At 47.1% G+C, this 26,122-nt stretch overlaps 1 protein-coding gene across 1 annotated transcript in view; it reads left to right on the top strand.

The window, feature by feature from the left end:
• LDLRAD4 (low density lipoprotein receptor class A domain containing 4) overlaps positions 1 to 26,122 on the top strand; it is a 251,550-nt gene that overhangs the window by 116,740 nt on the left and 108,688 nt on the right. The window contains 1 exon segment of the mRNA XM_082668133.1: positions 18,629 to 18,769. Coding sequence (XP_082524259.1) covers positions 18,629 to 18,769 — 141 coding nt within the window.

The following is a 26,122-nucleotide window of genomic DNA, read 5'->3' as shown; positions in this document are numbered from 1 at the left end:
TTGTTTCGCAAGATTTTCTCCCAAAAATCTACGTTTAGTTGTTATTTTAAATTTATGGGGCTTCCCTGGTGGCGCAGTGGTTAAGAATCCGCCTGCCAATGTAGGGGACACAGATTCGAGCCCTGGTCCAGGACGATCCCACATGCCGCAGAGCAGCTAAGTCCGTGCGCCACAACTACTGAGCCTGCACTCTAGAGTCCGTGAGCCACAATTACTGAGCCCGCGTGCCACAACTACTGAAGCCCGTGTGCCTAGAGCCCGTGCCCTGCAACAAAGACAAGTCACCGCAATGAGAAGCCTGTGCACTGCAGCGAAGAGTAGCCCCTGCTCGCTGCAACTAGAGAAAGCCCGCGCGCAGCAACGAAGACTGAAGATAGCCAAAAACCAATCAATCAATTAATTGAAACAAAAAAAAATTTACGTTTAGATTTTTTTAAAGTAATTATACAAATTCAGGAACTATTGAAATGTTCATTTCAGTTGTCTGTAATATTTTAGAAATGCATGCAAAGAACAGAAATCACTAATACATGGGTTATAAAAGTAATGAAAGAAAAATGTAGTGTGAGAGAAACCTAGTGAAGACATACTTTTATTTGATATAAAAGTAGATGTGGGCTTCCCTGGTGGCACAGTGGTTGAGGGTCCGCCTGCTGCTGCAGGGGACACGGGTATGTTGGCAGTTCTTTCCTTACATAGTGCCCCAGTCCGGGAGGATCCCACATGCCACAGAGCGGCTGGGCCTGTGGGCCATGGCCACTGAGCCTGCGCGTCCGGAGCCTGTGCTCCACAGTGGGAAGGGCCACAACACTGAGAGGCCCGTGTACCACAACAACAACAACAAAAAAGTAGATGTGATGTAGCAGCCTTGTTCTTGAAGGATGGTACTGCCACTCCTGATGCAGAGGGAACCACTGGGGAAATTGCATGGATGTCTTAACTGTAGCTCCCAATTTGTTTTTTGAGGTGATGATAATGATAATATCAAATATGTTGTTATCTTCCATTTTATTGTACATGTGCCATGGGTCAGACACTGTACTGGGCACTGCATGTATAGTATTTTGTTTAATCTTCGCAGCAACCTTAATAAGTAGGTATTTCATTCACGAAAAAAACTGAGGCTTAAGGAGACAGTGCAGTGCAGCTTGTTGATGGCAGAGTTGGAATTTGTATGCAAACCCATAACCTTAACTAGTATATACGATGTTCTGAAAGAATGGAGGCTATAAACTCACAAGAGGGTGTCACCACCTCTTTAAAGACAACTCTGTCACAATAATTTGATCTCAGCCACAAGTCTTTTTCTCTATCTCATATGTCAGTACCGTGGGCACAAAAGTTACTTTGAGTGAGAGAATGTTGGTGTGTGGGTTTGTGAGTGTTTCACCATTGACCTGTTTGGCCTTTGCCCACCTGGAAGGTGTGTTATGGTGCCAGGGTGGGCATGAGCACCCAGGTGCTCCTGGACCCTCTTCCGTTGACACTTCTTTTCTTTCCTCTAAAGCAGACGGTTTACTTCATTGTGAGAGATGATTCCTCCCTAAATCCTTTTCTTTGGACTGAGTGAAGGTTTTGTGATGATCCTTATGCAACTTTCAAAACACCAATTTCACGTGTCTTTATGGCAGCTGATAAAGTCGCCTCTGGTTGTACAGCACATTTCATGCTGTGGTCTGACTGGTACCCAGATAGACCCGCCTTCCTGACCACTGACACCTGGCGAGTCCCCAGTCCCCAGGTGACCTCGAGACCCCAGCTGGTGAGGATCGAGTGTCTTGACTGGGAAATGGTCCTGAGGTTTTGTGGTTTTCTGAAATGACAGTGGCCTGTAAACCCATATTTATTAAGAGGTGACACGAGCAATGCCAGCGGGACATTTTCTTTGTTACAGGGACGACGGAAGGTCTAGCATTGTGCAAAACCCAGACAGCATGGTATGTTGAGAGAACACTGTTGTCCGTCCCACCCACGTTGGGGAGCACATGGAGACCTTGCTTTCTGGGGAGCGTGCTTTCCTGTAGTGCTGGACCTGCCCACCCTGGAGCCCCAGACGCGCTCAGTTGTCCTGCTGCCCCGAAGGGGAAACTTGCGTGGGGCTGGGGCAGAGCCAGCCACAGAGCCGCCACTCTCCGCAGTGACTCTCGCCTGCCCCTGCTTGCCCTGGGACCTCAGGTGCGGTCCCCACGTGCACTGGCGAGGGGACATGTGGGAGGTGGCTCACAGGGCCAAGTGCGTGTCCTCCAGGCCGTCGGTCTGTGAGGTGAGTTACGATTGTCAGGGTGCTAAGGATCAGGTGGTGCAGCGATTGAAGGTGGATTTGAGTCCTTGACCTTTGGAGCCCAGACACTGATTCAGCAATAACAGCAAGTGACTGTTTATTAATGGCAATTTCAGGCCAGGACTGTTGGCCTCTGCTCTTCCATGGGGCTCATAAATTTAACGTGGTCTGAAGCACTGCGGAGGATAATAAACAAAGCTCGTGGTGCTGTGGATTTTAAAGACTCTGACTGTTTTTCCTCTGAAGAGGTTGTTGGAGAATCTGAGAACAAGTGTGGGAGAAAGCTCTGTGGACGGCACCCAGGCTTGTTTTAAACGCATGTGTTACTGTGCATCACTGCTGTACATCACCTGCTTACCATGAAGGCCGACCTGAGTGTGGTTCCACAGCTGCTCTAGTTTCATTTTTATTAGAGACATACACGTAATCTAGCTTACAGGGAAATGCCACGGTCCCCCTTCTGGTAACAGTGGGTTTATTGAGGGTGGTGGGGTTGTCTTGGGTAGTTTTGACCCAGTTTCTGCAGCACTCCGGCAGTGCTGAGGCTTTGTGTTAACCCTGCGATGGGCTACACAGGTGTCTCCAGTCACCCTTCTCCATCCCCGGGAAGGGGCTATGCCAGCGTCTCTGTCCACGGTCACCCTCCTTTGGTGTAACTGGCCAGTCAGAGGTCAGAGGGCCGCTCTCGGGCCAAATGACAGGAATGCAGCTGGCCACCAAACCATTTTTTCTACTTTGGCATGATGGCCTAAACATATCTCTTTATTTGCAAATAATTTAATGATTTGAAATATTTCAAACCACACAAAATCATGCCCTCATTGCAGTTGCCTGGAGGTGTCAGGACTCCTTTTAGCTCAATTCATTTATTGTAGGTAATTTTTTGTGTGTTTCTTTTTATCTACCTTCTTTACTGTACGTTTTACAACATGCCAAATCCTGATGCCACTGGCCTGGTCTGTGTTGCTCGACCACACTCACCCACTGAGGAGGAGAGGCCTCGGAGATGAGAGGCCTTTGCAGACCCCAGCTCACCTCTGTTTAAGCATCGGTAGTCCTGGAGTTCTGGCTTCCCAGATGGTTAGGAGTCCTGTGTCCCCGCTGAGCCCTGGCACTCCTGCTGGTCACCCGAGACCCTCACAGTTTTGTCCCACCCCGTCTGTAGCCTCTTCCCTGTGAGTCTCTCCTCCGCCACCCAGCCCAGCCCTGGGGGTGCTCGTGGTGTGGGGGGCAGGCTCCATGGTACTCTCCATTCCTGGCCACTGAGTCTGTGCTAGGACTGCAACCCTGCCTGGACACTCGCCTCCAGGGGCCAGCTCGGTTCCATCTTTATTGGTTCCAGGCACCTGGTTCCAGTGACTCACAGGCCCTGTGCTCCATCTGACTTGCCACATGGGACATGGAGGCTCACGCCATGGGACCTGGCCTGAGACAGGCCTCTTCCAGATCATTCTTTCTGCCTGAAGGGCCCTTAAAACTGTGTCTTCCATTGCTGCTCTGGATGTCTTCTCATATTTTCTCTGTCCCCAGCCTCATGTCTTATGGTTCTGGGTCTTTCGCTGCAGGCCCTTGTCCCTGTGGAGAGCCCTCAGGGCTAATGTGGTCAGCTTTAGAATAAGCTGAACTCCTGCACATTGCATGTTGAGGCCCCTAAGCCACCTTTGGTGTGCCAGGTTCAGAGTTTAACAGCGGCTGATGAACACGCATTTTGAGCATGGTTTGCCAGCATCCCCTGCCAGACAACAGTTTGGTTTCAGAAGCATCTATTCGTGGGCCAGAGATGGTGTGCAAGCCAGTCACACGTGACTCCCACCTCGGGGCTCTCAGTCCAGCCCTGCCACCTTCAGACTCTGTATGGGTCTCAAGACCAGAAAATAGAAATTTTGTATAAATGAAAGCAAAGATTATTGAATTCAGTAGTGGCTTGATTGTATGACAGAAAAACTTCCTCATGTACTTTTGTTGCCAACAGTATAAACTTGCAATAAATGTTTCAGGTGGAATGTGTTTTATTAGCTTCATAAATTATCTTAGGGCTTTATTTATAGAATCATTGTCTAAAGGGGTCCCTTAAAATTTTCAGTTATACTTTGCTGCACTTTATTGGGGAAATAATATGCTATAGTGGTATTTGGGAATACACGTAAGTTGTGGGGCAAGGACCTCTGTATACAGACGTGAGTAACATGGATATACGCTTTGATGTTCAGTCTTTGTGTCATTTTACCACGTTTGTGCATTATAAGTGATGATCCAAGTAGAAAAGCAGTTAGCCTGGAGGTCATTGAAAAATCAAAGTTTTGGATCATGGTTTGGCCCAAACTTCATTTCAAGTATAATATTGTGTATCTGGGGGGTCTTCTAAGTTCTTTACATGAATTATATAATTTTATCCTTAAAACATTCCTGTGAGGTAGAGACTGTGGTCTGTATTGTCCAGGCATGCAGACTGTGACCTAGAGAGGTGACCCAGCTTGCCCAAGCTTGCACAGGTGAGAAAGGTCGCTCCGGGGTTTGAGCCTGGCAGTTTGGTTCAGTTTCACCGTGTTCAGCTCCTCCCTTCTTTGGGCCTGAAAGTCCTCATGTCTGAAGTGAGGGAGTTGGGTTGCACAACTTCAGGGGCTCCTTCCAGCCCTGCTGTTGTGGTTCTCAGGGGAGGACGGGCCATTCCTTTATTCATCAAATATTCATCATTATCGAAAAACACCTCAGCGCCCTGGTCCCAAGGGGGTCTCACTGGTAGGGGAAGGGGAGAGCCACAGTTAGAAAGGGGCTTCTGGTTCTGATCTTCGGTGACCTCGGCATATGGCAGCTTGAAGCAGAGTTTCAATTCCTAGCCAGAGATTGAAGTCAGGCCGTGGCAGTGAGAGTGCTGAATCCTAGCCACTAGACCACCAGGGACAAGGCCCTGGCCCATCAGCTGAATAGAAATGAATTTCCACATAGAGGCAGAAACTACTGAAATAAGTAAAGTGTTTGTTAGGAGGAAAAAGAGTACATGTGGATAGACACATTGGGTGGGCTCAGAGAGAGAGTAGCGCCCTCGTGGTGGTCTGAATCACTTATGTGTGGCATTTCTTCCGGGTTTCCTTTGGCCAGTGATCTTGCTTTGCCTGGTTCTGAGTCTGTATTTGGTTTATCTCAGGTTCTTCCTCTGTGTGCGCACGTATGCACTTAAGTTACCTTCTAGTGTCTCTTGGCTCCTGGTTTGGACATGAAGTGCAGAGGAGGCGTGGATGCTAGTTTGTGTGATTACACAGCTCTGACCCCTCGGATTATCAAAGACAAATGGCCCTGCTGGTTCAGCCTGAAAGTTGTGGCGTGGGGCACATCCTGCTCTCTTGACACCCTTCTCTTTACCTGGTGTGTCTGTGTGGAAGGACAGATTTCAGGTGAAAGAAAGAAAACTGACCCCAAAGTGCATTTCTCTCTGCCCCGCCCCCCATGCTCTTGATTCAGTTAAGTCAAAGCAATTGTTAATTACCTACCGCGCTAGAGGTGAGGTACAATGATGTCATGTATTCTGGGCTCTGGAGGTCTTGCCGTGGGTGAGACAGACAAATAGAGAAATAATGACAGCCATGTGACAAACGCTGTACTGGACGGATGCACAGGTTGCCATGGGTGCACAGAGGCAGCCGTGTTTAATTGTGGATGGGGTGGGGAGGTTGGGGAAGGTGTCACAGACACGCCCCCCCCCTTTTTTTTTTGGCTGAAAGGTGGTCAGCATTTGTCAAGTGGGGGGAGTGAGTCACTCTAGGCAGGAGCAGTAGTGTGCACTAAGGCACTGTGACAGGAGCTGTATGTGCTGAAGATCGTCCTTGTGTTCTGGTGTGTCTGGCTTCCAGGGCATGTGTAGAGGAGCTGGAAAGTAAGGTTGGAAAGATGGTCAGGTCCATGTCAGGAGGAAGGCTCTTACGTGCCCAGCTAACACAAACTACGTGCTGAAGGTTTAAAGTAAAGGGATGACATGATATTTATGTTTTAGAAATAACAATTGATAGAATAAGCTTTCCTTCATCCACCAAAAATTTTTTTAAATGTATAATTAAAGTCTGTTTTTTAAAAAAAATATTTATTTTATTTTTGGCTGCGTTGGGTCTTCGTTGCTGCGCACGGGCTTTCTCTAGTTGCGGTGAGCGGGGGCTACCCTTCATTGCGGTGCGCAGGCTTCTCCTTGCGGTGGCTTCTCTTGTTGCGGAGCATGGGCTCTGGGTGCATAAGCTTCAGTAGTTGCAGCACACGGGCTCAGTAGTTGTGGCTTGTGGACTCTAGAGCGCAGGCTCAGTAGTTGTGGCACACGGGCTTATTTGCTCTGCAGCATGTGGGATCTTCCCGGACCAGGGCTCGAACCCGTGTCCCCTGCATTGGCAGGCAGATTCTTAACAACTGTGCCACCAAGGAAGTCCCACCAAATGTTTTTTGAGAAGCTGTTACATGCAGACGTTCTAGGCCTCAGGAGAGTAACAGTAAACAATAAATGCCCTATGTACATTGAGGTGAACTTATAGTTTAGTGAGGAGAGACAGTGAGCAAAACAGAATAATTATGGGATTTATTAAAAGGTGTTAAGTGCTACGGAAAAATAAAGCAAAGAATGTAGATAGGGAGTCTTGGACACAGGTGATAAGGGGTACGTTTTTAATCAGGGTGCTTTGTTATACTTGAATATAAAGAAAAATTACTTTATTTTGTATTTTTTCAATGAATTTTTCAGTGTGTGTTTTAGAACTCAGATTCTACCCACATTTGTCTCTTTTTCACGTCCATTCTTCTTGCTGTTTTATAACCATGTTTACAGAAAAAGTATTGGGAAGACCTCCTCTACTGGCTGTAAAATAGAATTAGACCCTGACTCTGTGTCTACTTTGTGTGTTTGCTCCTTCCAGTGATGTGGACAGGATGACAGGTTGGAGTCTGGAGATAAGAAAGCGGAACTGTGTTCGAGGGAGGAGTTTTCGGTCTGGACAAGCTATTCTGTCTGCATTAAGGACAGAACAGGATGGAAAGGGCTTGCTTCAGTGGGAGTGTCGAGGCTGGAGTGAGGACAGACGTGTGTTGTCTACACAGGAGTGGGTGGTCATGCTTCCACACTTAGAGGGTCACTGTGAACTGCTCTGGTGACCAGTTCAGCTGATTGGGGCTCAGCCATAGCAGCAGTGAGTGGGTCCCTGGAGTTGGGCATAGAGGTATTTGAGGCCCGTCCTGTCACAAGGAGGCCAGCAGGGAAGCCGGGTGAAGGTGGAGCGTGGTGACAGCCTGGGATGGGACACAGATCCAAGAGGGCGGTCGGCGGGAGGAGATTTGAGACCAGATGACCAAGAGCAGCAGGATGCCCAGAGCTCTGGGTCCTGGGTGTCAAGTCACACCACCCATGGAACAGGACCCTGCTGGTGTGCCGTTGGGAGAGGTGAGCAGAAAGTCAGGTGGGCTGTTAATTTCAGAAGGTAAGAATGTTACCAGCACGTGCTCTCCACTGGGGAGGGCAGGTTTAAGACCCTGGTCCTGATTATTAGTCAGATTGTTCTGAAGTCTCCTACATCTTCTACCAGAAGCAGTCTCTCTGGTTACTGGGGAGACGGGCAGAGGGGTTCCAGAAATCCTAGATTGGCCCACTGTGCTGTAAAGAAAAGTTCTTTATGAAAGGCCTCAGATGAGCATGTTCAGGGCACAAAAGTCTTGTCCTTGTGAATGTGGGATTCTAACCTGGGCTAGATCATCAGACATAGACCGTTTTCTCCAGTAAAGCAGTGAGCATGGGGAGGGGGTGGTGGAGTGCAGGGCCAGAGGGAGCCTCTTCCCTCTAACGTGTGGCATTCAGGGAGTATAGCAATGGCTTCCCACCCACACTGATCCCTGACTTGGAGTTTGATTAGTTATGGAAACCAAAGGCCATTATTTTCAGTATTTGAAGGTCTCCCTTGGGGGACGAAGGGACAGCTCTGTCTACCAACATCCCTGAGGGCCGTGTGTGGTGGGGGAGCTTGGGGACTTGGCTGGGTGGGGCGCCATCAAGAACATGCAGCCGTCAGCGTCTCCTGGGGGACAGGAGGGCTGAATAAGGCCTGAAGTAGGAAGTTTATCTGAGGGGACAAAGAAGGGCTTCTAAGGAACCAGTAGGGGAAATAAGACAAAACGGGGCAGGGGAGTTCTCCTCGCAGTAGAGTGCCATGCTGTCCATCGGAAAGCACGAGGATACCACCGCACACGTTCAGGTGGCAGGGAACACAGGGGTTCATGCAGCACTTGGGCAGCCAGGTCTGATTCTGTGGAGTTCTCCAAAGGTGGACGTTTTCAAGAAGGGAAATTCGTAAAGGGCGAATTTGATGGCAGCTGGAGAACCCAAGGCAGACAGCCACAGGAGGCTCAAGGCAAGAAGGTGAGGCGGTTTTCACCCAAATAGTAAAAATAGCTAGGTGGGGTCACCTTGAGGACGACGCAGGGTCAGCAATGCTATGAATCCTAAACACCTGCCTTGCTCCCCGGCCCCCGAGCCTGTTTGTGGCAATTAAAAGTAAGACATGCGGTGGCGGGCCGGGGGGGCGGGGGTCGGTGCCCATGCCCAACTCTCTCTCAGAATGCTGGCAGCTGTGTGTGAGGGGCTGCTGCTTCCTGGGTAGACAGGCCAGTGCTTCAGCCAGAACACATGGGTTGCCCTGAGAGGGAACTCTGTGATTTAGGAATTAAGCCAGAGGACAGGGAAGGGACAGATGGGAAAAAGCCTAAACGTTTATGACATTGACAACTAGAGAGAGATTGCTTCCATCAATGAAGACCACAGGTAATTAAAGATCTATTTTGGCTAATAATTTTAACTAACCCTTTGCTTTAAAAATTCTCGTGTAATTTGCTAATGATAGATTTGAATTTTATTTTCATCTTTTTGTCTTCTTTCTACCTCATTTTTCATATGTACACACACACACACACACACACACACACGCACGCACGCACGCACGCACCCTATTGAGGATATATGTGCAGAGAACACTTTTCTCACTCAAAGGGATAGCAGTAGTAAATTGTGGTTCCTGGAAGAACTTCCTGACAAGCTTTTACTTTTGCTCATTGATTTATTTAACGAATACTTATTGAATGCTTACTGTATACCAGGCCCTGTTCAGACTCTGGGAATTCATCAGTAAAACCAGGCAGACAAAAATCCCTACCTGCCCTCATGTTCTAGTGGGAAAAAAAGGTAAGAAATGTTATGCATGTCATTAGATGTAATGTTAGATGGAAATAGAGAGCTGTGGAGAAAAATCCAGCAGGAAAGCAGGATAGGAAGGGCCAGAAGTAGGGGTGGGGTTTTGGGGAGGGGATCCAACTTTAAACAGAGTGGTCAGAGAAAAGCCCACAGAGATGTGACGTCTGAGCGTGGGCCTGACGGAAGTGAGGGAGTTATTAGCATAGCAGATTCCTCAGGAGAGAGTGTTCCAGGCAGAGGAACAGCGAGCCTGAGTGAGCCGGGTGTGTTCAAGGGACAGCGAGGAGGCCCGTGTGCCCAGGGCCAACTCGGGGACAGGAGAGGCCAGGGAGTGGATGGGGCCTGTTGATGGGAGGTTGTGTGGGGTTCATTGTAGGTACCCTGGTTTTCCCTCTGAGTGAAATAGAAGAAGCCATTTGAGAGTTTTGAGCAGAGTCGTCCTGGGTCCCCTTTCGGGACCAGACTCTGGTGGGAAGGATACGGGGAGCAGCTGGGGGGCTGGTCAGGAGACTGTTGGGGTCATCCAGGTGAGCAGTGATGGCCCTTAGACCAGGGTGACTGTAGTGAGATGGTGGGAAGGGGCCGGTTTCCAGACATATTTTGAAGGTGAAGCTAACAGAATTTCTTACTGGATTAGAGAAAGGAAAGAGTCACAGGTGACTGCACTGTTGTTCCCTGAGCAGCTGGGAGGATGTGTTCTTGAGACATGCGGGGTTGTGAGCAGAGCCAGCTGGCACGGGAAATGGTGCTTTGGGCTAGGCTGTGGTGAGTTCAGGTGTGTTACACCACCTGGAGATGCCAACGGGTGACATGTGGTCATCGGCATGGAGAGGCTGGATGGCTTGAGACCACAGGGCCTGGGTGTATGGCAAAGAAAAGAGGGCAGCAAATCAGGGAGGGAGGGAGATTGGTGAGGGGGTAACATGTCCTTGGACCCACCAAGCACTTGGTTCCAGGCGGTAGGAGTGGCTGGCTGTCAAAGGCGGGTCTAGTGAGATGCGGCCTGCATGGCTGCACTGGAGTTAATGACATGGAGGTCATTTCGCGGCCTGGAGAAACAGTTTTGGCGCAGTGATGGAGGGTGTGCAGTGATGGGGCCAAAGCCTGCACAGCTACAGGCTTGAGCCTTGGGAGTGGAGACATGGAGAGTGGGGCCCAAAGCATTTTTATTTTAAAGATGGGGGAGGTTATAGCATGTTTGTAAAGCTGATGCGAAAGATCCCCTAGAGGTGGTATTGATACTCAGTGTGTAACCAAATGTCCAGAACTCAGAAACTTTGAAAGCACCTGTTATTTGGATAATCATTAGAATAATCAAGAGTGGGCAACAGAAGTGCCAAAGGGCTCAAGTAGAATTTCTTTCTTTAAAATTTCTTTCTTAAAATTCTGTTGAATCATGGATCCTAAGAACTGAAAGGACTTTTAGAATGTAAGGCAGTAGGTAGCTTTCAGATTTTTTAGCTGGGGGATGCTGTTTTCCAGTGCAATCTCACGGAAAGGTACCCTGCACACAGATTTAGCAATCCTGCAGGGACTCCTCACTGACCCTGCAACCCACCTCCTGCTGGAGACCCTGAGTCCTCAAGGGGTCCCTGGGGCTGTCAGGGAAAGATGCAGAACTACTGCTCTAATCCAGGTACCACATTTACCAGGAAGGAGTTTAGAGGTTAAGATTCTTATTCTTGCCTGAGGATAAACACAATATTTAGTTTAAGAGCTGGAGGAGAAGCCAGTTTCCTGAGTCTTAGGACAATGGACTGTCTATTCTGTCCTTGGCATCTGTGGCCATGCTCCTCGCTAGAGCAGTGGAGGACTCTTGAGTGAAAGAATGAATGAAAGAGTGGCTTGAGGGGAAGAGTCCCGAGGCTCAGCAGTTTCAGTACCTGAGAATCTATGCCACCCTTTCACCCCTGTGGTTCCCCCTTGGGGTCCAACTTTGTGCAGTAAACACCTGTACATCCATCTAGGTGGGTCCTGCAGTGTGGTCCTCACGGCCGTGCACCTCAAACGTGTATGTCACTGGACAGCTTAGAACTCTTGTTGCTGCTCCGTGGAGCTGTATTGAGCGGGGTGTGCAGGGTTAGTCTTTACAGGTGTGCATTAAATGCTCAGGGCTGTGCGGTTACATCCTGTTCAGAGGCCTTTACTTAAAGCCTGTGGATGGAGCACTGGGCCTGCTCCTCAGCAGGGTGTCCAGGGCGCACCATGACCGCACATCTGGCCCTCGGCCTTACTTCCACATTGTGGGCTGCAGCTCTATGGGACTGGCTCCCCCACCCCCCAGAGCTCCCCCAGCAGGTCCTCAGGTGGGAACTGCCAGCTGGTGTGTGTGCTGTTACTGCTGCTCCGCCCGTGGGGGTGTCCCACATGTGCTTCGTGCTGAAATGTGACTGAGATAGTGGGGCTGGAGCTGTATGTCTGGATTTCTGTTTGGATGACGTCGTGGGGAGTTAGGTACTTCATTATGGTGGATTTAGAGTTCTACAAATATTTGGTTTTCACAGAGATTTCCCTCTTTAAAATAGGCTTTTTATTTTCCTGATTATAAAATCATACATAAAACTCACAAGGAACTACAAATTACTAATGATCCCAGCACCCAGAGGTATCATTGTTTGTATTTTGCTCAGCGTCTTTTCAAAGTATTTTCCCATGTGCGTTGCATATATTGATACACCTTTTTGTTCTGCAGAGTATTTTAAGGTGTTTCTTACCTGCTTCCAGTACTGTTCTAAAAAGCTAATTGAGAACCCCTCTTCGCATTTTATATACAGAAAAGCGCAGAAAAGAATTCATTCATTCAGTGCCTTTAAACATAGAAAAGAAATAGTGCTATTTGCCAATTCAAGTCCTAGAGGACTTTTACTGACTTTTAAAATACCTGATCGTTCTTTGATGAAAGTTGGGTAAGTTTTTCAAGCTGCTCTAAAGGATAATTTTAAGACTGGAAGTCTAAAGCCAAAGTACCTTGGACTTTTAAAGGCACATTTTTCACTCATGGTTGTTAGAGAATTTTAGACACATTAAAAATGTTTTCAGCACCATCTTTCCAGCACCATAGTGAGAGCAATAAGCCACATCATAAAATGGATTGAGTTAAAAAAAATTTTATTACTACCTTTGATGGGAGATTCTTGTCTGTTAATCTTACTATACGGGCAAATGTACTTTTATCATGTCACAGTCATCTTTCTGGAGGATAACTATGGTTTCAATAGCACCACTTAAGATACGACTTTTATTAAGTGCTTGTTAATTTAATTCATTACATAGAACGTAAACCTTCAAATTAAATTCTCCTTTGTTTCAAATTTATGACCGGCAAAGTCAGCACCGTCTTTGAGTGAGGGGAGCACGTTGTTAGTGATGCGCAGTCTTCATGTGGGGCCTTCGGTGTGCCGCTCAGGTCACCGTGTGATGCCAGGTGAGGCACCCACAGTGTCTCAGACGTCTTTCCTCAGACGTGCGTGGAGATCAGTGTTGATGTTATGCGAGATACTGAGTCTCTTACGGGTTACTCAAAATGTATTCCTTGTGTTGAAAAATGTTGCAGAAGAACATGCATTTATCATCCATCTGCCTTTCACATGCTGTCAAAAGCTGACATTTGAGATGAATAGCCCTAAGGATTAACTTTTCATTTCTGAAGAGTCTCGAAGCTCTATCTTCATAATTTGCTAAATAGCTACTTTCTGGACCCTGTCATTCTGGCTCCTTCAATAGAAACCAGTCTAATATTCCAGCCTCACAGGAGGTCACACAGGAAAGAGGAGCACTTTTCCCTTTTTGGACAGAGTTGGTGTCAAGATTACCTCCGTGTTGTTGTACAGCGCCCTGTAATAAGAAGAGTGATCCTCTCAGGTCTGAGAAGCAGGAGAAAGTCTGTTTCCGACTGACTGCAGCGCCTCCTGCTGTGGACCAGTGAGTGCTCGCCACCGGTCCTCTGGTCTCCACCGGTCCGCGGCAGCCCCTTTGCTTGGAGCTGGGTTTAGTGACTGGTCACTAGAGCTCTCTACGGTCACAGGTTTCCTCCGTCCCCTGCATTTCTAGGTTCGTGGTTTTTGTCTTTTACTCACTGTTTTCATTTCTGTGCAACTTTGCTTTTATGGTAGATAATCTTGTGCCTTGCAGGGGAGTAGGCAGTGTATGAATAAATCAATAAAAGTATTGTCATCGCGATAGTAGGAAACTTATATTGGTCGTGGTAAAATTATTTGTGCTAATTTTAGAACCTTATTAGTCCTTCACTTATAGGTCCCTAGCAGCTAAGTTTAGTCTCTGTTATCTACAATGTAAGTATATTAAGAAGGCCCCATTACTGAGAGCAAGTTCTAGATTTAACATCAGAAATGTTGGAGCCAGAATCATTCCCAGTTTTCTGGTGTGTGAGTGACGGACACGTGAGCTGAGTGAGCCCATGGTGCTGTATGAACTCTCACAGAAATAGCTGCCGTGGACCGCTTTGCCTGTTCACAAAAGAGGCTGATTCTATGGCTGTGATGCAGTGCTGCGTTACTTTGTGACTGAGGTCATATCTGTGAAAACTAAGGCTTTAAAAAGGGCATAGGAAAAATTGAGAACAACTTTTTTTGCCCTTTCCCCCAGCTTTATAGAGATGTGATTGACGCACAACATTGTGTAAGTTTAAGGTGGACAACGTGATTTGACACACGTGTATATTGCAAAATGAAGACCACAGTGGTTAGCTGACACCTGCATCATGTCACCTAATTACTATTTCTTTTTTTTGTGGTGAGAACATTTAAGATTTATTCTTAGCAACTTTCAAGTACCTGTTTTTTGCCTTTTAACTAATAGAATGTTGACTCTACCAAGTGGATTAACTTTGGCTTCTGAGATGCAGATTTGTTCTCCTGCAAGTCAAGATTGAGTATTTACCCCTGTCCAAGTTTAGTTTTAGAATATTCAAATTGTTAAGCTACTGGTCCTTAAAAATTTTCTTTAATATAGTTTTTTTTTGTGTGTGTAAAAGTTTGGAATTCACAGACCACTCTAGGATATTCCATTTCTTTCCTGCTTTCAGGGCTCTTAAAATTGCTTGTTTTTTCCAACGGTAATAAAATTCAAAGTAACAAAGGAAATTCTCTTAATCATTCTTTTCCTTTCTCCTTTTTCACATGGTATACTCCAAATGGTTAGTACTAGTTTGTACCTAATAGGAATGACATTTAGGACAAAAAGTGTTTTTCCCCAAATTCGGTAGAAATTGTGGGTGTTAAGTTCCATTACAGGAGGTTTGTTCCCTGACTTTGGGTGAGTCAGGAATTCTCTCATCTGTGACCTGAGAGGGCGGTCCACTGTGTCTCTAGGGCCTTCTCAGCGCTAGAATTTTATGAATCTGTGACAATTCAAAGTCACTGAAATTCATCAGAAGCTTAATGTAGGAGTGTAGAGAAGCTAAAGAATTCTCCAAATTTGGAGAAAATTCTGTATTACTAAAAGCAAATAAAGTGATCCTAAAATCTATTGCTGATTCTAGATTTTTAAAAATAAATCAAAGAGAATTATGGCAGAAGGGAATGCCATTTTCTTTACCTAAAAAACCCTGACTTTAAAGAAGAGGAATTATTTAAATATTACAAATTTTAAAATTAAATATATAGCTCTTGCAGGAAAAGCTGGTTCCTGGTTGTTGATTCTATATTCTGTTCCAATATTATACATCTGAAATCACCATGAATTTGTAACCAAAATGTTTCTGATGTTAACAGTCTTTGCTTTCCTTCAACTTCTTGCTTAGCAGGAATACTCAACAAGCTCCACAAAGAATGGACAAAATAAAAAAAAACATTTGGAAAAATTCTTCTGTCTTTTTTCTCTGACTTGTTTTATTTCATTGAGGATGACTCCTGGCTCTATAGTGTGTCAAAATGTAGTTTGCGGGTCATACTTGTAGTCCCAAAGTTTCTGAAACATCCCATTGACAGTACAAAGTTATAGCAACCAGGCCCTATATCCTGGAGTCGTCAAAATACCTGCCCATTTTAAGATATTAGGTGTTTTTTTTTTAAAGTAAATTAGCAAATACCAACTAAACATTCCAATACTAGCTACACAATACTATTAGCTAGAGTGCGGGCTTCATATGAATGAGTTCTCTGCTTCTTACGAGGCAGTGGCTTTTCTTGGCTGCCCATCAGAATCAGTCTAAGGATCCCTAGGAACCACCCACTATCCAGGCCACACTTCACGCCAGGGAGCACAGTGGTCCAGGCTGGTGTTGAAAGATCAGCCCAGGGATTCCATAGGCAGCCATGGTTAGAGCCTCTCATTTGGGGTTCTTAGTTTGTTTGAACTATCACAATAACCTAGTTACTAGGGACCACCCCTAATGTCTGAACACACTGGGCTTTGGGGTAGAAAGTGTGGTAGAGATGATCTTGCAGGGTGAGTCAGGACTGAGTTGGAAGCCTGCCTTGATCAATACAATTAGGTTACCTTGGACAGGCGTTTGACTCTGGTCTGCAGTTTCATTCCAGCTTTAGCATTAATCTTTAACACTTAATAACATTATAGCAGATTTCTAGATATATCAAGAAGCTGAAGTTGGTGCAAAATTTCAATTCAGTTGTTTTGATTCAAGTGGCCATGAGATGGAGAGATTTTTTAGTTTGATATTCAGCTAATGACTCACCACTGAGAAGATTTAGATATTATGAAATTGAAATTCAGTGGGTTGATGTTGGTATTTCCATTATCTAAGAACTAAAAGCTTTCTAAGCACATCAGTAGCACAGGCCTTTTTAATGCATTCTGAGTAATGTTAAGCCTACTTAAGATAAACTGTTTTGAGAACTTTGTTACATACATGTCATCCTCATTACAAATGAATTTTGCACATTCATGAAAACAGATTTGGAAACTGAGAGGCAGCAATTAGAGAGCCTAAGACCAGAGGTGGTGGATCTGGACACACGTCTGCATTTTCCCATTTATTCGCAGTTTAATTATGGGCAGGTCACTTAATCTGAGTCTTAATTTCCTCATCTGTAAAATAGGAATAATAGTATCTACCCTAATAATTTCACAGGGTTCTTATGAGGCTCAGATGAGGTCATATGTTTATTCAACAAACAGGTGACTCACCAAGGGCCCGTTCCTCGCTGGGCAGCGGTCTCACTGTGAGGGACACAAAGAAGGAAAATGGGTCCTCGGAAGGAGTGAGCACATGTGTTAGTTGCTGCTCACATTTACAAAAGTTCGTGTTGTAGTCCTTTGAAGAGGGCTTGCTCTTTCATCTCTGTGTTTCTGTGTCTCTGGGCCTGGCAGTGAACACAGAAGGAGCTAAAATACTGGTTGTATGAATAACTGAATCACATAATTCATTTCCTTGAAAATATTTTGTAACTCTAGACAGGGTCTCCTTTAAACAAGCTGAGATCAGAGTGAAGTGTGGATGTGGTTTCGTTTCTGCGCTCGTTTAAAGTTCCACACGAACTTGAACGTGGGAGTTTAACCTGGGATCCTTTCAAACCGCAGCGGTGCTTAACTTTTTACTTGGAGTTCGATTCAGTTTAGGTTAGTGTTCCCTTCTTTCCAATCACTGTTTCAACAACATCAGGAGTACTGTTTTTGGCTACTGTCCTTTTCATGTTGGGTAGTAATCCAAACTCCAATATTTCTTTTGGAAAGGAAGATAAATTCTTTCCTTGACATCCATTTTCTCCATTAAGTTAAAAAAAAAGAAAGTCACTTCATCAATGTAATTTCAAGCAGCTGGATTTGAGTCTGTGCCACTTATGGCAGCAGAGTTGGGCTTCAGCAGAGCTCCTGACATGTGGCCTGGTTCACAGTCAGCACATGGAATTTTCACCTGGACGTTGCAGCCAGTCACCAGCTGTGGATATGCATTTGGGGGTTGTTTACGTGTGGGTCTGAACTAGGTTAGGGCTTTGGTTGTTGTCTCTTTCTAGACTCTGTTAGGAAGATGTGAACACAGAGAATTGTGATGGCATTTTCATACTGGGTTGCAGAAATACTGAGGATTTAACTTGTCTCTTTACTGCAGATAAGGGGTTCTCTTTGCAGCCCCTCTGTGTCGTTAGCATAGTGGGTGGAGGTCTTGTGTGCTGATGTCTAGCTTTTTATTATTTATTTGAATAATGGAATTTTAGAGTGGAAAGGACCTGCCACCCATGTTCTAGACAGACAAAACCAAGGAGAAATGAAGAGGCTGTGATGGTCAGTGTCAGTGGGGGTCCTGGTCTCTTTCTGTGGGGTTTTTTCTACTGGCTGCTCACTGAGTGGGATGTCCTGTGTGAATCCCACCAGCTTCTGTGGGTGCTCCTAGGGAAAAGCTCTCGGTCAGAATTAGGGTGATAGTCGATGTAAGATATACATAGATGTTTATGCGCCCATGTGTATGTAATTTCCTTTATCCTTAATTGCTTAAATTTATAGTAATGTGTTAAGTTTGCAAATTTATTTTGTCTTATAAAAGTAAATTCTATTTTCAAATACTGATTTTCACAGGTTGCAGACATCCCATGCTCAGTAAGCCTACAGGCATTGGGTTGGGCTCCATCCTGTTCTTTAAGTCACTTACGGGGCCCTTGGTACGGATGCTTCTCAGCAGAGGGCACATGTTGTGTTCCCATGTTTTATGTTATAAAGTCAGTGCTGCCCCTGCCTGGTAATAAACCTGGTTCTTCTTAGTCACGAGATGAACGAACACCAGTGAGGTTAAATGTTTTGCCCAGAGCCTCACAACATCCAGTGACAAGTTGGAAATAAAATGTATGAGCCTCCTTTTGTCCAGCCTGAGCTCCTGAGTCCTGATGCCGCCCGGGCTGCTGCTGCACTAGCTCCCTCATCCTTGGTGGCGGGGAAAACCGCCAAGGATTTTTTCAAGCAAAGGAAGAGTCCCATAGTCATGATTTGCTGGGCACATCATGTTACTATTTTGTGGGTCAGAAGCGTGGGGTGAGTGAGGTATGGCAGGCCCCGAGTGCCCCTGAGCTCTTAACGGAAAGAGTCCGTGTCTGCGTTCTGTTCCCTGGACTCCCCAGGTAGACTGAGTGCCCAGACCATCACGGCACACAGATAGGGAAGGAGAAGTAGCAGCTGAAGAGCATCAGGCTGGCATTGACAACTGCATGCTTTATATTGTGCTTTTTCAGAGTGCAAATTCACCTGCACCAGCGGGCAATGCTTGTATCTTGGTTCACTGGTCTGTAACCAACAGAACGACTGTGGGGACAACAGTGATGAAGAAAACTGTCTCCTGGTGACTGAACATCCACCTCCGGGCATCTTCAGCTGTAAGTCCCTCCCGCTCACCTTGGTATCATTCAGTTGGTTGTGTTTGGGGATGGTTAGGAGGCAGCGACCTGGGGAAGTGGGAAGGATGTTGTTTTTTGGTTAAGAGAAGAGGTTTGTGTTTTCACAAAGGGAATGTTTTCTTTTAGGATAGAAATATGGTGTGTCTGAGAGTCAGAAGTTTCTTCCACTTTGAGCGGCCTGTGTTTTGGTAGAGGCTTTCTACTGCTTATCTTAGAAGCAGTGACTGATCCCAAGAAATAATATATTGACTTAGTATTCTTCCTACTGGTTTTGTAGAATTTTTTAGAGTAATTTTAAACAGTAATTTAAAAATAATTTTAAATAAGCAAAGAAAGGTACATAGAGGGTCCACAATTAAACTTGTAATTAAAATAAGAAAATAGAAAAAGTTTATATGGGACTTTTAAAAAAGGTTGCGATGATGTGTTTTTCTATTTGGTATTGGATGGAAAGCAACCCTGAGTGAGATGTTTCCCTGTGTGAATTCCCAGACTGAGGCTGTGAGCATTTCTTGAACTGGAAGAAGGTGAAATCCGAGTACAAAGTTCATTCATTTTTGATCTCATGGCTTTTATGAAGCGGAAGGAGCAAGAAGGTGGTTTGGAAACACTGCCGAACTTCTCTTAGGGAAAACTTCTCGTAGGGAAGTGGCTTGTTGCCTCCTGTGTTTCCTGGGCTGAGGGAAGCGGGTTGCGGTCACGGATGTTTTACAGCACTGACCCTCGTCAGGGGTCTTCCCACTGAGATCATCTCAGGAAATATGTGACTTCTCTCCCCACTTTTACTGACATTATTGTGAGAAGTTATATTTGTTTTTATTTACAGATTCTAAAATTTTTGTTCTAGAGATCAGACTATGTAATACTGATCCTATAATGTGAAATGGGAGGGGATTTTAAAAGAGAAGCAGTTTTCTCTATTCCCACTGTGTTTTTATGTTGGGGGAAAGCTGTGAGTTTTAAGCCTGCTACTTATTCCTGCTAAATCGGGAGTCTAATTGTGCTGTCGTTTCTGTTGTGTCAGTTTGCATTTTCTTGTATTGAGCCTTCTTATAGAGTCCCATCTTGATACTTTGAGAAGACAGTTTAAGGTGAGCTGTGTGCTTCCTTGGTGTTTAGTCCATATGCTTCCTCTGGCGATGTTTTCTGCAGTAGCCTTTGTGGTCGTCAACACTGTAATTTGCTCAGTATGCCTGCCTAGACCCAGGGGAGGAAGGGACCCCTCAGTGGCCCCGTCCGGCAGCTCTGAGCCTCATCTGCATGGAGGGTGTGAGGATTAAGTGGGATGGTCCACAGGAAGCACTTAGAGTCTGGTTGGTACCGAGCACTTGATACAGGCCAGTCAGCCTCAGGCCGGGGTCTTAGAAGGAGAAGAGCAGAGTGGAGGCAACATCTCACTTGTGTTCTCTAGACTTGAGTAACGTACACACTTACACAGCAAATGGTGGGTAGGACATGAGGACCCTGCGTGGGGTCTCGCCTGGTCGGAGCTCCTGTGAAAAGCAGGCAGGACGCACCTCTGGCCTCTGCCCAGGGGCACTTCCCGGAGGTGTTTCCCCTTCACGTAGGTCGTGCCACTGCTGCAGTCCTGCGGTGTCCCTTCCTCCCAGCCTCTTCCCCTTTCTCATCAGTATTTCCTGGTTTATAAAGCGGATTTCCAGATCTCTTTTCCATTCATTTTTTAAAATGTGAACACTTTAATTTTGCTTAGAAGCCAGGTGAAGCCGTTACATCTGTAAATGGCTCAGCGTTGCCCAGGGAGCTCTGAGAGTCTGTATAGTTGATTTACAGTGTTGTGTTAATTTCTGCTGTACAGTAAAGTGATTCAGTTGTACATATATATATTCTTTTCCATTATGGTTTCTCGTTTCTCACAGGATATTGAATATAGTTCCCTGTGCTGTACAGTAGACCCTTGTTGTTTATTTTTTTTATATATAGTAGTTTGTATCCTAATAGAGGAATCTTAAGATCCTGTTGGCAAACTATTGGTCCCTAGTGTTCAGATGTAACTAGGCTTGTGCCCTTGTAGCCAAAATGGGAGGCTGTTTACAATATGCTGTCTTTTAAGAAGATTGGAAAGTCAGGAGACACAATGACAAAGGGCAGGATGAGGGCTGTGGCTTCAGGTTAACCTGGGTTCTAGTTCTAGCTTAAGGAAGCACCTGAACCCCTTTAAGGCTTAGTTTCTCTGTCTGCAAAATGAGAATAATTTCTGCCATATAAGGTTGCTATGAGGATTTACATGAAATAACACACATGAAGAGTGCGGTCTGCATCATCGTCTCATTGCTGTCTTCGTCCCTGCTTGCCGTTTGGGACGTCTTGGGGAGGGGACCTCCGTGACTGCTGCCGTCTGTCTGCACGGCAGAGCCTCCTTCAGGTGGAGCATGGGTTCCAGGCATCCACAGGCGAGTTCATCCTCAGAAGTTCTGGGCATTTCCCACTTCCTCTGCCCCTGCAGAAGGCCTGCTGGGGAGCCGCCAGCTGAAGGGGGTTTGCTGGGCCTGGCCCACAGTCCTCGCTCCCCTGCTGGCTCAGGGGCCTTTCATCACATATGGGTTTGCTGTGGCTGCTCTGTCCTCTGTGCTGCTGGAGGGTGATTGGGTACCGAATGACTGTACTCTCCTTCCCTTGGTCTGCCAGGCAAGAGCACAGAGCAAAGGCTGTTCTACTCCTCCTCAGCTGCCCGGCAGGGCTTGGATGCTCTCCACTTGGGAGGGGGTCTGCAGGGCCCACCAGCCTGCGGCTGCAGCAGGCGTACCTCTGTTGGGGGCGCCACTTCCTCCCTGCCTTGGGAACTTGGAATATTACAGGACTTCTTGTCTACAGACTGATGCATTCTAAGAAAACAAAGAGTGCTTTCTCCTTATTCCTGTCTAAGAACAAGAGTCATTTACTTGATCTGCTTTGTACCCAAGTAAGGGAAACACTCAGTGTTCTATTCTTTGATCGCACTTAGGTTCAAGCAGGGTGGAATCAGTTTTCTGCCTGTGTTGTTGGCTGTGGGCATGCGCCCTGGCTCAGGTGTCTTGGTCCTCTCTCTCATTTCATATTTGCTAAAATTTAGAATGAATTAAGGTTAGAAAGAAAATGTCACTGTCATTTGTGAAGGCAGCAGTGCTAATGATAATAGAAGCCCTTATAGTAGCTGTAAGAAACTTTTCCTTCCTGAGTGGTCTCACTGCTTCTCCGCCTTGCTGATCCGTGGCCTGAGGTGAGGCCCTGGTTCAGTGGGCCCCGAGGCCCTGCACAGATGTGGGGACGGGGCTGTGCCGAGTGTTTCACGGGGAAGGCGTCTTGCTGGTTCATCTTTTTACAGAAGAGGGGAATGCTGTGGCCAGCTTTTCCCATGTCTTTTCTGTTCCTCCATCAAAACATTGTACTTCTGAGGGACTTCCCTGGTGTCACGTACAGTGTACAGAGACATCCGCACAGCGAGTCACTGAACATCAATGCAGGGGGCATGGGTTCGAGCCCTGGTCCGGGAAGATCCCCCATGCTGCGGAGCAACTAAGCCCGTGCGCCACAACTGCTGAGCCTGTGCTCTAGAGCCCGCGAGCCACAACTACTGAAGCCCACGCACCCAGAGCCCATGCTGTGCAACAAGAGAAGCCACCTCAATGAGAAGCAGTGTCTTTTGGGGAACTGAAAGACACTCGTACAAAGACGACTCAACATGAACACAGGCTGCCAAGCCGAGTGGTCCCAGCAGTTCGTGGTCCAGGAGTCCACAGAGGACCGTTCTGCTGGGACGTGGTCACGGTGGCTTCGCAGAGGAGGTGTGCTGGGTGTCAGGGCCAAGGACGGTGGAGTGTGGGTGAGCGAGGCCTTGGCGGGTGGCTGGAGGCAGAGAGTGAGCCAGTCACGCCACACCTCCTGCCCTTGTCACTGAAGGGACGGACCTCGGGTCCCCAGCTGCACAGCCTGCCTGTCGCCTGTGATGCTGGCCCTCCTCACTGGGCTTTGGCTCCGCAAATCCACTACTCTTTGAAGCCCCTGTGCCACATCTTGGTGGCGGGAGCAGTTTCTCTGACTTCTGAGAAGCAGGCATTGAGCAGCCTTGAAGGAACCATGTGCTTTGAAGGCATTGGCAAGAGCAGGCCTTCCTCAGTCACTGCTCAGGAGTCATGCCCTGGAGCTGGTGAGCACAGAGGGGTCCCTGCGACAGCTTCACCTCCAGTGAATGAGGGGGTCCGACATGTGGCGGGCGGTGGGAGGAGAGGGTGGCACTCTCACCGTTACTGGTGGCTCTTTGCTTCTTTCTTCATTGGTGGCCTAGTAAACCTAATCTCAAAGTCAGATGAGCAGATGCTAATAAAGTTCCCCGATTCAGCCAGGATTTTAACTTCAGGACTTTTCAGAAGGAAACTGTTTTTTTGCCCAGGGCTGTTTAGGGTAATAACTACCAAATAAGATAAACTCAGCACATTAAAATCTGAGCTGAGTGTCTTTCTTCCCAAACCAGCTCTCCAGCTCTTCCCACCTTCGTCAGTTTTTTCCAAAGGGACTGGCACTCTCCTTGTCACCGAGCTGTGCTCCCCTGTGCCCCATGTCTGGCTGTCTGCTCCCTGCCTCCCCAGGACTTTATTCCTTCACCCACTCACTCAGCTTTGTCAAGATAGAGTCGACACACAGCACTGTGAGTTCAAGGTGTCAGCGTGGCATCTTGAGTCGCGTGCAGTGTACAGAGACATCCACACAGTGAGTCACTGAACATCAGCACTGTGTATTTGGGACCATGTTCGTAACCATGTAGAAACCTATTCACAACCAGGCTTCACAGAGACCGGACCTTTATTTTTTCTGTTTATTTCATTAACGATAATTCTCTAATAACATTCATATTCCTCCAGCTGTCTTATAAATTGTTTTGTTATGTTTACAGTTTGTTTGAAGCAGGATCCAAAGGGGCCCTAAGCGTTGTTCCAGGATGCTGTGCTGTCCCCTGAGGAGTGTTTCCTATCTGGGCCATGCGCGTGCGCACACACACACACACACACACACACACACAAACACACACACACACCCCAGCCACCGCCTTGATCTGGGTGGAAGGTCTGGACTGTCTAGTGGCAGTGTCTCACGCTCCAGATTGTGCCCCGCTTCCCCAGGACGTGTGCTCACCACCTCTCAGGCTTCCTGTCTGTCAATGGTCGGGTCTCCAAGTTTGGGGAGGCTCAGGTGTGAATGAAGGCACTCTGAGGTCCTGCTGTCCACTTCGGGGGGCTCGTTCTGTTATGTGATTATCGTCAGTCATTGGGGGGTTGCAAAGCAGTCATGACCTCATTCTGCCCTTTTTTCTCCATTTACTAGTGGGGATACTTCTATAAAGAGAAACTCCCATTTGCTATGTGATTACCAGGAAGTAGATCTCATACTGCATCAGTTTTCTTAATAACGAGAAGGTTCCCTCTAGCGCTTCAGAGGTGATCAGTGTCATTCTGAACGGATGAATTAAAATGTCTAGTTGTGTACATGGAACCTTTTTAGGAACAACCTCTGCTGCACTTGGGTGTGACCAGCTCCCAGGTTTTGTCACCGAGTCCGAGCTCGCTCTGCTCACCACATGACAGGCCAGTAAATTGGGAGACGAGGTGTTGAGGCAAGGAATACGACTTTATTCGGACAGCCGGCAGACAGAGAAGATGACAGACTAGTGTGTCCGAAAACCCATCTTATCGGGGTTTGGATGCCTGTTTCTTTCATAGAACAGAGAGGGGGAGGAGATGAGGAAGTAAAGTAAAAAGGCCGTAAGTTTTGCAAATATCTCCTGGAATGGCCAGCCTTGGGGAGGGGATGTGTTAATTTCTTCTTCCTTGCAGCCATCCACAGGTGGACAGGGTCCGAATGCTTCGCTGAATAAAGGCACTTTGGTTTAACATTCAGGCAGAGGGACAGGGTTCCCTGAGGCAGGCCACTGTGTATAGACAGTATCCTTTTTTTTTTTTTAACATCTTTATTGGAGTATAATTGCTTTACAATGATGTGTTAGTTTCTGCTTTATAACAAAGTGAATCAGCTATACATATATCCCCCCATATCTCTTCCCTCTTGCATCTCCCTCCCTCCCACCCTCCCTATCCCACCCCTCTAGGTGGTCACAAAGCACCGAGCTGATCTCCCTGTGCTATGCAGCTGCTTCCCACTAGCTATCTATTTTACGTTTGGTAGTATATATATGTCCATGCCACTCTCTCACTTTGTCCCAGCTTACCCTTCCCACTCCCTACGTCCTCAAGTCCATTCTCTAGTAGGTCTGCTAGACAGTATCCTTTTAGTGAACAAAAGCAGCGGGCAGCAAAGGTTAAAGTAAAAGAAACAGATCCAAGATGGAGTCAGGATTGGCTCCTCCCTGTTACAATTTTATCTAGGATTCTGTGATTCTCAGTGGCCTGTTTAACTTCAAGGAAGTGAGACTCCAGGAGTGCAGAGTCCTGTTCCCCAGCACTAGGGGTCTCACCAGCCGCTCTGTCACCTCCCCTGGCTGATCCTTCCTTCTCCTCCAGGCCCCTCACCTTCACCTTCCTCCCTCTGATTTCCCCAAGTGCCTTCTGACTGCCCTGTGCCTCTGAGCCCACTGCCCGCTGCTGCATCAGCCTCGCAGACCCAAGGGCAGCGTGGCCTCTGTTAGGGAGGGCCCGAGCAGCCCTCAGGTCCTTGCCATTCCTGGGTGGAGCCCTCCCCTGCCCTCCCCTGCGCTTGCCCTGCTGGGCCTGCCCTGTCCCTTTCCCTCCCGGAGCAGCTCAGCTCGCCCCGACCCGCCCTCTCCAGCCCCTTCTTACTCACCACTGCTCTCCCCTGGCTGCTTTTGCTGGGTTGCTTGTTCACGGCCAGATCCCATGGATTTTTTTTTTTTTTCTTCCCATTTCTTCTCTTTCTGGCCTTTTCTCCATAGTCGGTAAGGTTTATCATCCTCTCTTTGAGATTCTCCGTTCCCTTAGGGTCCAGGTCTCCCTGGACACCTCCAGCTGCTCCTTCTCTGTGGCGGCTCCTCTGTCCACCAGGTTCCAGCCTGGTCCTTGCCCTTGTCTGTGGGATTCTAGACACCACTTGCCATCAAAGCCACGCCCGTATTCTTATCTCCAGCTCAGACGAAGTATCCAACTCTGCTCGTAAGGCTTCTCCCAAACCTCTCCAACTCCTGAGCATTCAAAGCTGAAGCAGTTATTTCTTCCTCCACCCCCAGACCAGACCGTCCTTTTGGTATTTTCTGTCTCTTAGTGTTTTGCCAGTTACATCAGGTTGGTCACTTTCCTGATTGGTCACTAACCCTTACCAGAAATAATTTCTCCTGCTTGGAACCCTACAACATCTTGTGTCCCTCTTAAG

Source organism: Grampus griseus (assembly GCF_964374135.1).
Source record: "Grampus griseus genome assembly, chromosome: 12".
In the NCBI taxonomy this organism is placed as follows: Eukaryota; Metazoa; Chordata; class Mammalia; order Artiodactyla; family Delphinidae; genus Grampus; species Grampus griseus.
This window is presented reverse-complemented; position numbering and strand designations above follow the sequence as displayed.